At 44.3% G+C, this 13,197-nt stretch overlaps 1 protein-coding gene across 2 annotated transcripts; it reads left to right on the top strand.

The window, feature by feature from the left end:
• Positions 1–254: 254 nt before the first annotated feature.
• PAK1IP1 (PAK1 interacting protein 1) lies at positions 255–11,481 on the top strand. 2 transcript variants are annotated; one of them, XM_005223850.5, is made up of 10 exons: positions 255–393; positions 3,097–3,262; positions 5,806–5,926; positions 5,999–6,073; positions 6,674–6,726; positions 7,415–7,560; positions 7,667–7,764; positions 9,694–9,793; positions 10,523–10,646; positions 10,785–11,481. In XM_005223850.5, exons 1-10 carry the CDS (start codon positions 310–312, stop codon positions 10,997–10,999), a joined length of 1,182 nt encoding a protein of 393 aa, XP_005223907.1. In that variant the 5' UTR covers positions 255–309; the 3' UTR covers positions 11,000–11,481.
• Positions 11,482–13,197: the final 1,716 nt, after the last annotated feature.

Raw genomic sequence — 13,197 nt, 5'->3', positions numbered from 1 at the left:
AAAATGCTTGCTGGCCCCCAGGTTTTTTTCCCTCCTTGAAATGAGCAACCTCGTCAAGGGGCGTCCTTCCTTATTCCCTCCTTGGAAATTCCGCCTGGTCGTCTAGAAATTCCGTCTGACCCGCCGGAAACCACCCGCCCCCCCCCCCCCACCTCCATCATGGATGCAGGCATCTAAAAGGCAGCCCCACGGGCCTGACGTAACTTGAGCGCCGACCGGGAAGGACCCTCCTTCCCGTCGCATCCGCTTTCGTCACTTCCGCCCTGCGCCGCGTCAGGTTCGCTGAGGAGGAGACGCGTTCGCCCCTGGATGGAGGTGGTTGCTGGATGCTACGAGCAGGTCCTTTTTGGATTCGCTGTACACCCTGAGCCCGTGGGCGACGGCCACCGCGAGGTGAGAGCCCCCGCGCGCAGGGACCGTGGGTGGTGGGGAGGCGGGGCGTCAGGCCTGGTTCCCAGCGGCCTAGGTAAACAGCACCTCAGAGGAGCACATTGTCTGCTGTGTTAGGGTTTCATCGATGAATGAAACTCAAGAGACTTAGAGTATACTTAGAATATACACGTAGAATATTCTTAGAACATATACTAAGAATATACTTAGCCGTTTGAAGCATGGAGAAGGCATTTAATAAGACGTGGCATCTGGCTTTTGTAGTGAACGTCGTGACTACGGCGCACAAAGCAAGTTTGCGTTTCTGCAATCGGGCCTGTGGGCCGCCGGTTATGAATTTAAGAGTCGTTTCTATAAGTTGAAAGAACAGTTCGCTCTTTCCCTGAGTTTTTGTCCTGGAATTTTAGCAAATTATTCGCGCTGGATTCAGGTAAACGCTTCGTTGGTAAAACGACACCAGTTAATTATTGGGCCCTTCTAGTGGGGACCATTACTTGCAGTGAAGGTGCGAAGAAGCCATACGTATGGATTCTGCATTGGAGAGCTTAACCACGTAGGGAGATGATGAGGAAGGCAAGTAACGTAGAGAAAAGGTTACAACAAAGTATGGTAAGTATTGTGGGCTTCTCTGGTGGCTCAGTGATAGAGAATCCGCCTGCCAGTGCAGGAGACGAGAGTTCAGTCTCTTGTGCAGGAAGATCCGCTGGAGAAGGAAATGGCCATCCGCTCCAGTGTTCTTGCCTACAGACCCCCCTGGAGCTTGTCCTGTTACAGAAAACGGGGTTGCAGTCTGACGAGACTCAAGACCACCAAAAATGTTCAGTATTTTACTACGTGTAGTAATATAAAAGTTAAGTAAATTGGGAGTGCTCAAACAGGTAGTTAGGAAATACCCAGAAATTTCCTACTAGAAATAAGATCTAATTTTTAGCCCAGTACTGTGTTTTCCCTCTAAAGGACTTCCTTAGATAATTTCCTAGAAATTATTGAGTACTTCTTTATGAAGATGTTGTGGTGTCAGTTTTGAGTTAACCAGAAAATTGGAAGTATGTAGCTTAGTTAAATTGCTTTTGTTTATTTTGTTGTGTACTCTGGTTATTCATCTGCCTCTGGTTGAAAGGTGACGTGGTCTGAACACTCAGAAGATGACGCTACTGATGGTGTTATTGTTTGTAATAACGGCGCTTTCCATGTTGCAGACACGTAGTCATCCTCACAGCAACCCTCTGAGGCAGATGCAGTTGTCCCCCTTTTACAGATGAGAATCCAGAAGTTGAGATGGGTTAAGCTGCTTGTTCAAGGCCACTGAGCTAATAATTGGCTGACCTGGGACTCACCTTTCAAGCTGTCTCCGATGCTTGAAGCTCTTTTTTTAATTTATTTTTTAATTGGAGGAAGATTGCTGTACATTGTGTTGGATCTTACCCTACAAGACCGCAAGTCAGCCATAGTTACATGAATATCCTTTCTTTCTTGAGCCTCCCTCCCCTCTCTCTCAAAGCTCTTAACTATTACCTAGTACTGCCTCTAAAGCTATTCAGGCAGTAGCCCCGATGATGAATGTTCTGTAAGATGTACAGACAAAGGTTATTCTCTGATTTATGGCCACAGCAGCCCCTCAGGAATGTTGCACCTTTACTCAAAAGAGGGCTGTTCTGTCCTGATTGACAGAAGGACTATTTTGCTGTCGTTTTTTAGGAATTAATTTATAACACTTCCTAAGTGTATTTGAACAAATTTGGTGAATTTATTTCTTCCTTGGTTTATTCATTTTGCTAATACTTCATGATGTATGTCCTTTTATGGGAGGCAGGATATGTGTGTGTGTTCAGCAGTCATTCTTTGCACTGAGCAAATCGCATTCGTTCAATCTGAGAGTTACATCGCAGCAAGCGTAGAGGTCTTGAGACTTCATTATTGGTCATTCTCCAGAGCTTATATTGATATTAATGCAAATACTATTTATTTTTCTTTATAGGTCTTGTTGTTATATAGATACGTGCTCTGTGTGATATCATACTGTCTTGTCACTCCTACAGAATGACGCTCCGTTGGAATACGTGCTTTTGTTTCTCTTGTTCACTGCTCTGTGTGTTTCGTTCACTGTGTCAAATGGTGCCAAGCACGTAATAGTCATTCAGTGTTTGAGTGAATAAATTCAAATCAAAATTTGGACATGTGAGTGAATGAACGGTATGGAGGCTCATGGATAAGTAAACCTGCTGAGGAGTTAAGGGATTGGATGAGATTTTAAAGTCCCTGTAGCCCAATCTTCGTCCGTAAATGTGCTCAGTCGCTCAGTCGTGTCTTTTTTTTTGTGACCCCGTGGACTGTAGCCTGCCAGGCTCCTCTGTCCATGGATTTTCCAGGCAAGAACACTGGAGTGGATTGCCATTTACTCCTCTAGGAGATCTTCCCAACCCAGGGATTAAACCCACATCTCCTGCATTGGCAGGTGGATTCTTTACTGCTGAGTCACTTGGGAAGCCCCAGTCCAGTCTTCGTAATTGTTTTTAAAGTCATGGTGCTCACTGTTGCCTTCCCCTTCTCTTACTGTCCCTTCTTTATTCAATTCTGTGAATCTGTCCTGTCTTTTCTCCGTTCGTAGAATCCATTCAGTTTTCATGGATCATGAAGCCTCTTACCTCTCTGTAGGGAGCTGTGATGTGACCGTGGCGCTCACTGACCATGTGCTTTTCCCTACAGCAGAGATGGGCTCCTGTGGCCGACTTCACCCACCACGCCCACACTGCCTCCTTATCAGCGGTGGCTGTCAACAGCCGCTTTGTAGTCACAGGGAGCAAAGATGAAACCATTCACATTTACGACATGAAAAAGAAAGTCGACCATGGGGCGCTCATGCATCACAATGGTAAGAAAATCGTGGCCTTTCAGATAACAGTGTTGAGGCATTACTACTTTATGGTTCTACTTCAGCTGAACAATTCATAAGTGTCTCATGAGCAGAATCTGTGCTAGGAAATACAGAAGTGGACAAAATGTGGTTCTTTATCCTTACATTATTCACAGTCTGTATCGGGCCAGAATGGAAACACTTTACTCAGTCTAGTGGGGCAGAAGGAGGAAGCAAGTTTTCATTGAAAGCTTCCTTAAAATGACATTAAATCAACTGTTTTATAAGAAGAGGTCAGTTGTTGGGCAGGTGAAACTGGCAAGATGGAGAAAAGGATGCTCAGGGCAGGGCAGGCCGTGCAAGGGGCACAAGTGGCCGCGCCATGGGAGAAGCTGACTCTGGGAGAGGGCCAGGTGCCCAGCGCTGTGCCAGGAGAGGCCAGCTGTGGCTTCAGTTCAGAGAAGAGGAAGCCTAGCCTCAGAGGTGTCACAGGACTGCCCACGGTCGCAAAATGCTAAAACCAGAACCTGAGCCTGCAGCTGCAGCCTGTGCTTTTTTGACTGTTGGTGTGCCTGGGGACGTGTAAGGCGCTCGGTGTTCTGAGAAGGCTAACAGGGAGGTTGGGGTGGCTGGAGAGGCAGTGGGGTCAGATCCCAGGGGACCCCGAGTGGAGGAGGTTGGGATTGAATGGGGGCAGAGAGCAGTGCAGGCCTGAGGAAGGTGCTGGCAGTGTGAGTGTGGGAGAGACGCTGAGAACCAGCAGAGAGCCTGCCTGCTGGAGTCAGAAGCTGTCGATGGACATCTGCTTGCAGTAGGCTATACACACTTCTGTAGTCAAAGGAAAGTTACTTGGTGTGTGTGAGAGAAGGATTGATTTACATGGGAACAGAGGGTTTTGGACAAAGAATAGGTTGTTGGCCTAGAGAGAGTAGGGTGTCAAGAATCTGCAGATCTCCAGAACATAAAGCAGGCGAGCGTGAGTGGAGGAAGGCCGGGAAGGGCTGGAACAGTGAGAGGTTGCGGTCAGGGGATAGATTCTTAGAGCTGGAGATTTACTGTGGAAAAGCTCCAGGGGATAGCCATGTGAGGGACTGGAGTGCAAGGAGGTGGAGGTTATTGGAGTGGAGGAGGTCAGGAGGAGTGATCCCCTAGTCACAGCTGGGGTTTCACATTGATGGTGAAGTTGAGCAGGATAGCACCAGGATTGGGGGACAGACAGACCCAACAGGTGATTTATTCCCCAGTGAAGTGAAAGTGAAAGTCGCCCAGTTGTGTCCAACTCTCTACGACCCCGTGGACTGTATAGTCCGTGGAATTCTCCAGGCCAGAATACAGGACTGGGTAACTTTCCCTTCTCCAGGGGATCTTCCCAACCCAGGGATCGAGCCCAGGTCTCCTGCATTGCAGGCGGACTCTTTACCAGCTGAGCCGAGGGGGAAGCCCCTAGTGTTGAGCATCATATGCTGTTGTCACTGCGTCTTTCCAGGCGACAGACAGGGAGGGGGTTCACGTGTGCTCCAGGAGAAGAAGGGGAAGGAAGAACTCAGGACAGTAGAGCCTCTTACTCAGGTGCTCAGTTAGGAAAAACTTGCCTGAGGAAGGTAGTTTTCTGCAACAAAAGGCAGATAAGACAAATACCCCTTTTTTTTACACTACCTTTCATCTATTTCAGAGGTTCTTGCCAGCTGCGAGTCTGCTGTTTGTTCGTAGCAGAAATTTGGAGTGATCAGTGTCCTCCTTAAGTGCCCTGTGAGATAGTCCTTAGCTACTTTGACAAGTGTCTTGCTTTTCGGAAGCAGCTCAGCTTTGGGTGACTTAAGTGTGCATTCCTTTTCCTCTGTCTCCTAGTCCCAGTTCATACAAGGAAGGCTTCTCCCTCCCTTGGGCTTGGAGACATAAGCTGAACAAGTCTGGTCTGTACCTGGTCTGCGCAGATGTTCAACCTCAAGACAGAGTTTGACCTGGGAAGAGTTTAGATAGGGGATGAATGAAACAGGATTCTTGATTTCTTTCATTTCTTATACAAGTGTTGTTTTCAAACAGCTGGTAGTACATAAGCTCTTTTCCAGGTAACAGGTAGAATCATGGGCAGAAGTAGTAGAAGATATGGGAAAACAGCATTTCCAAAATAAGAAATAAGACAAGAGTGAAGGAGGAAGACGTGGGTAGACATGGCTAGAATCTCCCACTGTGAGGAGTACATAGGCCCACATATTTTTCTTGGTTTTTAGAGGGGGTGTGTGCACAGTTATTCCTCACAGATCTTTGACTTTCAGTATAAAGAGCCATGTGAAGAATCGATCTGGATTTGTGCAGAGACAGCACTGACCCAGGGGTTCATATTCTATTCTGAAAAGGACAAAATATAAATATTTAGACTTTGCAGCCAGAGGAGTCAGCAGTCTGCAGGCCAAATCTGGGCTGATGGCCTGATTCTATAAATGCAGGTTTACTGGAATATGGCCATGCTCATTCAGTCACGAAAGGTCTGTGGCTGGCTTGGCACTGCAGCTGCAGACGTGAGTACACGTAACAGAGACCGTTGATTGGTTTTTCCACAGGCACGATCACTTGCCTGAAATTCCACGGCAACAGGCACTTGATCAGCGGGGCCGAGGACGGCCTCATCTGTGTCTGGGACGCAAGGAGATGGGAGTGCCTGAAGTCGATCAGAGCTCACAAGTGAGTCCCGCCTGCTCTCAGTGTTCTCCAGGTGCCAGTCAAGCTGGGGGCTAACTGTCGGTTTCCTTTTAGAGGACATGTGACCTTCCTTTCCATTCACCCATCTGGCAAGTTGGCCCTGTCTGTGGGTACAGATAAGACACTGAGGTGAGTCATGAAGGCCCAGGAGCACCTTTACTAAGCTGTGGACTTTGGTCTTCAAATTTAAGAGCCCACGCCCCTGTGAGTAGCTGTCCTGCAGGAATACTGGAGTGGGTGGCCTTTCCCTTCTCCAGAGGGTCTTCCCAACTCAAGTCTCCTGCATTGCACACAGATTCTTTACCATCTGAGCCACCAGGGAAGCTGGTGTTGGTACTGTTTCTATACTGTCTGCCATTGTCAGACACCAGGGTAAAGCTGAACGCTTATGAACCTTTTCATAAGGAAAGGCGGGGGAATGAAAAGCTCTAAATGCAGACACACATGCTACATTGCAGTCGTCAGCTGTGGGGTAGAGAGGGGTCTATATAAAGGGGGTTTAGGGAGTGAAGCCTGTTGAAAATACAGTGAACTCAGCAGAGGAAAGGACTGTGGGGACAGAGCGAGTTTTAATCTTGCTTGATAAGAAATATTTCGGGCATTGCCATAAGAAAGAAGGTAGTTCTTCTGAATGGCCACGTAGTAAATGTTCGTTTGTGTCTTCATTAAACTTAGCTTTACACATGGTCAGTCAGTGATCATGCGGTAAATGAGCTTCCTGTTTTGCAGAACATGGAATCTTGTGGAAGGAAGATCGGCATTCATAAAAAACATAAAACAAAGTGAGTGTTTTTTGACTTTCTTTAAATTTCATCTTTGGCTGTGCTGGATCTTGGTCATCGCGAGGGCTTTTTCTCTAGTCGCAGCGATTGGAGGCTGCTCTTTGCTGTGGCGTGCAGTCCCCACGGCAGTGGCTTCTCTTGTTGTGGAGCGTAGGTTCTAAGGCATGAGGGCTCAATAACACAGACTTGGCTGCTCTGAGACATGCGGGATCTTCCCAGATCAGGGATCAAACCCATGTCTCCTGAACTGGCAGGTGGATTCTTTACCACTGAGCCACCAGGGAAGCCGAAAGTGAGTGCTTTTGTTTAGAATGCATTTGAAAATGTGATAGGCTGTGAATGTGTATACACACAAGTTCTCGTGTCCGCACACCTACAGTTATTTCCTTATGTGGTGGTGGTTCTCTCTGAGAGCATAGGCCTTAGGTCACTTTTTTCCCCTCCTCTTTCTATTGGGATTTTTGGCATGGCTCTGCCACCTATGAACTGTATGACCTTAATAATTCTTCAAACCAATTCCTTGTCTAAAATTTAACAAAAATATGCATCATAAGTTTGCTGTGAAGGTTTAATGGGATAATGGATGTGAAAGTGCACAGTGTAAATATTTGGTATTTTTTTTTATGATTCCTGATCAGTTTCTTTTTTTATCTGTGAAATACAACAGCTTTGTTCTTGTAACTTACAGGTGCTCACATAGTGGAATGGTCGCCAAAAGGAGAGAAATACGTAGTTGTCATACTGAACAGAATAGACGTCTATCAGCTCGACACTGCATCCGTCAGTGGCACCATCACAAATGAAAGGAGAGTGTCTTCTGTTACATTTCTTTCAGTAAGTGATCGGAAGTCAATGGTGGGAGCTGAGTGTATATGGTGATGGTCAGAGTTGTTGATGACATTCTGGGTGTTAATGTGTGTTTTATTTTCCCCTCTGTTAGGAATCTGTCCTCACAGTGGCTGGAGATGAAGAGGTTGTAAGGTTTTTTGACTGTGATTCCCTAACATGCCTCTCTGAGTTTAAAGCTCATGAAAACAGGTAACTTTTTTTTTTTTTTTTTTTACACACTAATCTCTGTGTACTTGTATGTGGAGGGTCTCTTATAAATGCAGTAGCTTCATAAGGCAGACTTTTTTGTGAACGACTACAGAAATAGACATATCTACATAGCTGATTTTTTTATTTTTCCCAAGAGGATGGTGGAAATGTTGTCTTGGCCATAGTGATGCAAAAGTGGTGAAGTCGTCACCAGGACTAGTCATTGGCACAACAGACTTATTTTCTCAATAATTTCATTACACTTGCGGCCTGGAACCCTCAATTCATACTTGAGTGGGAAAAAAAAATTAGCTCTGCCCCAACCACTCTTGTCTATTTTCCCTCTGTTTGCCTGTCCAGTGGCCCCTTCCTACACTCTGCTTTTCCTGCAGGAGAAATAAATGACATGTTGACCTCTGTCTTGCATCCATCTCCGTCACCTCTTACCACTCACTGTATCTCTGCAGGCAGACGTGAGTCTCAGGGTCAATGGTTAATAACCGGACCAAGGTTACCACCCTGTTAGGTGATGGAGAAGGGAACCAACCCAGTTCTAACCACCCAGGAGTTTACTGCTCCTGCTTTTTCTGCTTTAATTTTGTAAAATGGTGATCATGTGTTTTATTTGCATGTTCTTTTATGTTTCAAACAATTCTTGTTATTTTTAAAAATGCTTATTTGGCTGCACAGAGTCTTAGTTGCAGCACGCTGTGGCATGTGGGATATAGGTCGAATCCGGGTCCCCTGCACTGGGAGCGTGGAGCCTTAGCCATGGGACCACCAAGGAAGTCCCAGACAACTCTCAGTTTTCGTTTTCTGTGTCATAGTTTAGCTTTAAGAAATCTCTCTTTACAAATAGAATACTGCACTCACTAGACAGGCCCTGGTTTCTGCCCGCCTAGTTTTGGGGAAGGGAGCCTATTCTTCAAGGCCATGTAGCTCTTCATGGATATTTGGTTGTTCGTTTAACAAGTATTTGCTGAGTGTCAGTAATGAAAGACTGCAGCAGGAGCTTGCACTCTCCTGGCTCTTATCTTATCAGGGACAACAAATAGGATAAACAAGAACTCAGGTAATCCTAACAGGAAGGAAATAGGTATTACAATTTGGGAATAACACAGGTAACTTATTTGGATGGGATGATCGGGGAAGGGGGAATGAGACCTTTGGGATAAAGGAGCTATTTCTAAAACAGAGAATTGTAGGCACAGTGGCCCTGAGGGAGAAAAGAGCTTGGTGTATTTTAGGAACAGATAGAAGACTGTCACTGGGTCAGAGGGAGCCAGATGGTGCCAGGCCTGACATGTTGTGGGAAGGAGTTTGAGTTATATATCAAATGCCTTTGTAGGTGCTGGGTTTTCTATGTCCCAGCCACTTCCTCCCTCTTGTGGTGTTTTGAAACCGAACCTACCTCTGTAGAATTTTAAGCCTGGGAATAACAAGGTTTGGTTTTTTTAAAAGTTGTTAGGGTGCAAAAATGGAAGCCGAGAGGCCAGTTAGTTTACTCCATAATCCAGAAGGAAAATGATAGTAGCTCAGAAGGTGGGTGGTGGGCCCTGAGGACAAGGGGAGGAGGCCTCGGTCTTTCAATAGTTTCCTGAGGTGGAGGGGGTTTGAATATCTTTATTTCCTTTAATTCCTGATAATTCCTTTTATTCCTGATAATCTGATTATAGTTGTCTATCATCTTTTCAAGTCCTTCTTAAGGTATGGTTGACAGTCAATTCTATCTTGGAATTTAGACCCTGAAAATGACTCAACCAACTCATGGGATTGTGAGGCATGTTAAATTTTTGGCACTGTTGTTTGAGCAGTTTGGAAATACCCGAAGCCTTGAAAAGTCGAGAGACTATGTGCCTGGAAGTTTTCTAGCAGCATCATACTGTCTGGAGGAAAGGCTCCTTTACAGTGTCACTGTTTTTGTCCTAGGGTAAAAGACATGTTCAGTTTTGAAACTCCAGAGCATCACGTTCTTGTTACAGCATCGAGTGATGGTTTCATCAAAATGTGGAAGCTTAAGCAGGACAAGGTCAGTGTCTCAACACAATATAAATAAACCAAATGCAGGTCTTACTGTCAGTATGACTTTGAGTTAAGTGAGGTGGATTTTCTTAAAGGTTCATTGGGCACAGATCTTTTACATGTTCCATCTCTTCAAGGCCTGATTGATATTCATGGTTTTAAGATTAGGATTCCGTAGTGCTGCCCCAGGGGTTGGTATTGGTGAGTCTGAACTGGCTGGATCCCAGAACTCCTGCTCATTCAGTCAGAGAAACAGCATGTTTTTCTCTTCTGTGTATCGATGATCTTCTCTATAACCTTCTGTTAGATAAAAATCCTGCCATTGCTAGGAAAAAATGGGGAACTTGCGATCAATTGTAGAATTAACAATAGTTTTGAACCAGATAATTACACATTTAAATTCTCTGGTAGTCTCCCTCTTACAGAGTGTTGGTTTATTCTCTTAAAAACAGTCTCTGAGTGTGGTTTGTTGAGTACCTAGTTTGTGCAAGGTTCTTTGTTAAAACCTGGAACTGAACAAGATCAAATAGCGCCTTTCCTTAGTGAAGTGCTTCTTAGGAATTGGTGGACATAGTCAAACCAATCACGAGTCAAGGTCACAAGTGTTTTCTAAACAGCATTCCTTTTATACTCAAGAAAATGCTGTGTAAGTTTTTAATTAAGGTAACTTGGTTATGGAAACAAAATTATTTAAAATTCCTTTATGTTATCTCACATTTTCTTTCTCACATTATAGAAAGTTTCCCCGTCTCTATTGTGTGAAATAAACACGAACGCCAGGCTGACGTGTCTTGGGGTGTGGCTGGACAGAAGGACAGACACAAAAGAAAGCCCGCCTGCTGCCGCCGAGCCTGCTCCTGGTAAGTGAAACCGATCTTTTAAAAAAATTTAAGCTATCTCTTGAGGTGGAGGAGTGCCAGATAACTTGACTTTATTGTCAACTTATTTTACCTTAGAGGGAAAAACAGCCTTTAAACACCCTGTCTCTTGTGTTTTAGTAAGTAAAGAACAGTCCAGACGCAACAAAGAGGAATCTGGCCATGCAGTCCAGGAGGAAGAAAAGCAGCCAAAACCAGACGCAGAGAAATGTAGTTTAACTGGTGACAGTAATAAGCCAACAAGGGGAAACAGCCTGGTGTCAGCCAAGAAGAGAAAAACAGTAGAAATGTTGGAAAAAAAGAGAAAAAAGAAGAAAATACGAATGATGCAGTGAATCCCAGATTTTTCCTAGCAGGAAATTTTTTTCAAATATACTTTTTTTTTTTTTCCCCTAAGTAAAAGCTTGGAATTTCTTCTTTTGAAGAAAACGTACAGCTTAAAAATCACGTTCAGGTTTTTTTTAAAAACTGTGGTAAAACTTTTTGAAAGGCAATATTAATTATATATCATGGTGATATTATAGTATCTTAATGTATAATATGGGCTTCCCAGGTGGCTCAGTGGTAAAGAATCTACCTGCCAATGCAGGAGACAAAGGTTTGATCCATGGGTTGGGAAGATCCCCTGGCGAATGAAATGGCAATTCACTCCAGTATTCTGGCCTGGGAAATCCCATGGACAGAGGAGCCTGGTGGACCACAGTCCAGAGGGCTCACAAAAGAATTGGACATGACATAATGACTGAGCCCACACACATGCAACCTATAATATATAATTTTTACTGCTGTGTAAAGTAAATAAAGATCTTTCTCTAAATATTGTGGCTTAAAATAATATAAAATCCTGAACACATTTTTACCAAAAGTGGATAAAGGAGTTATTTTTCAGATTTTCTATTTAAGTGGGGGAAGAATGAAAAACCTGCATTACTTTGGCCTCTTCAAGTGGTTCTAATAATTTTAATGAGGATTTTGTTCATTTTGATAACAAATGGTATAAAAAGACATTCATACCAGGAAGTTAAGACAAGCTTAAGAGCTACAGATAAATAAAATACATATGTATAATGCATATGCTGAAGTTCAGGGCTCCGAACAGAAGGTTAAAGAGAGGCTGCCAAACTTGATTAAACTGTTCTATTTCCAGTGGATGACAAGGAAATGTTAAGATAGGAAAATGACATTTCCTTTATTTTAAATCTGCTTCAGCCCATTAAAAAAAACACTTGGCTAATCTCCCATCCAAGTACTAACCAGGCCCGACTCTGCTTAGCTTCCATCATCAGATGAGATGCGGCGCGTTCAGGGTGGTATGGCTGTAGGCTTTAGTTAATCTTCTAACAAAGGTAGTCTTAAAACTATATCTTAATTATTTGTATCTTATTTCAAAAAACGGCTCTACCAGGGCCTAGGACTGTATGTAATTAAATCTGTGGTTTCAGTTCAGTTGCTCAGTTGTGTCTGACTCTTTGAGACGCCATGAACCACAGCATGCCAGGTCTCCCTGTCCATCATCAACTCCCGGAGTCCACCCAAACCCATGTCCATTGAGTCGGTGATGCCATCCAACCATCTTATCCTCTGTCGTCCCCTTCTCCTCCTGCCCTCAATCTTTCCCAGCATCAGGGTCTTTTCTAATGGGTCAGCTCTTCGCGTCAGGTGGTCAAAGTATTGGAGTTTCAGCTTCAACATCAGGCCTACCAGTGAACACCCAGGACTGATTTCCTTTAGGATGGACTGGTTGGATCTCCTTGTAGTACAAGGGACTTTCAAGAGTCTTCTCCAACACCACAGTTCAAAAGCATCAATTCTTCGGCACTCAGCTTTCTTTATAGTCCAACTCTCGCATCCATACATGACCACTGGAAAAACCATAGCCTTGACTAGATGGATCTTCGTTGGCAAAGTAATGTCTCTGCTTTTGAATATGCTATCTAGGTTGGTCATAACTTTCCTTACAAGGAGTAAGCGTCTTTTAATTTCATGGCTGCAGTCACCATCTGCAGTGATTTTGGAGCCCAGAAAAATAAAAGTCATCCACTGTTTGCATTGTTTCCCCATCTATTTGCCATGAAGTGATGGGACGAGATGCCATGATCTTAGTTTTCTGAATGTTGAGCTTTAAGCCAACTTTTTCACTCTCCTCTTTCACTTTCATCAAGAGGCTCTTTAGTTCTCCACTTTCTGCCATAAGGGTCGTGTCATCTGCATATCTGAGGTTATTGATATTTCTCCCGGCAGTCTTGATTCCAGCTTGTGCTTCTTCCAGCCCAGCATTTCTCATGATGTACTCTGCATATAAGTTAAATAAGCAGGGTGACAATATACAGTCTTGAGGTACTCTCTTTCCTATTTGGAACCAGTCTGTTGTTCCATGTCCAGTTCTAACTCTTGCTTCCTGACCTGCATACAAATTTCTCAAGAGGCAGGTCAGGTGGTCTGGTATTCCCATCTCAGAATTTTCCACAGTTTATTGTGATCCACACAGTCAAAGGCTTTGGCATAGTCAATAAAGCAGAAATAGATGTTTTTC

The sequence above is a fragment of the Bos taurus genome, chromosome 23 (genome assembly GCF_002263795.3).
Source record: "Bos taurus isolate L1 Dominette 01449 registration number 42190680 breed Hereford chromosome 23, ARS-UCD2.0, whole genome shotgun sequence".
NCBI lineage: Eukaryota > Metazoa > Chordata > Mammalia > Artiodactyla > Bovidae > Bos > Bos taurus.
The sequence above is the reverse complement of the archived record's forward strand: the minus strand, read 5'-3'. Positions and strand labels throughout refer to the sequence as shown.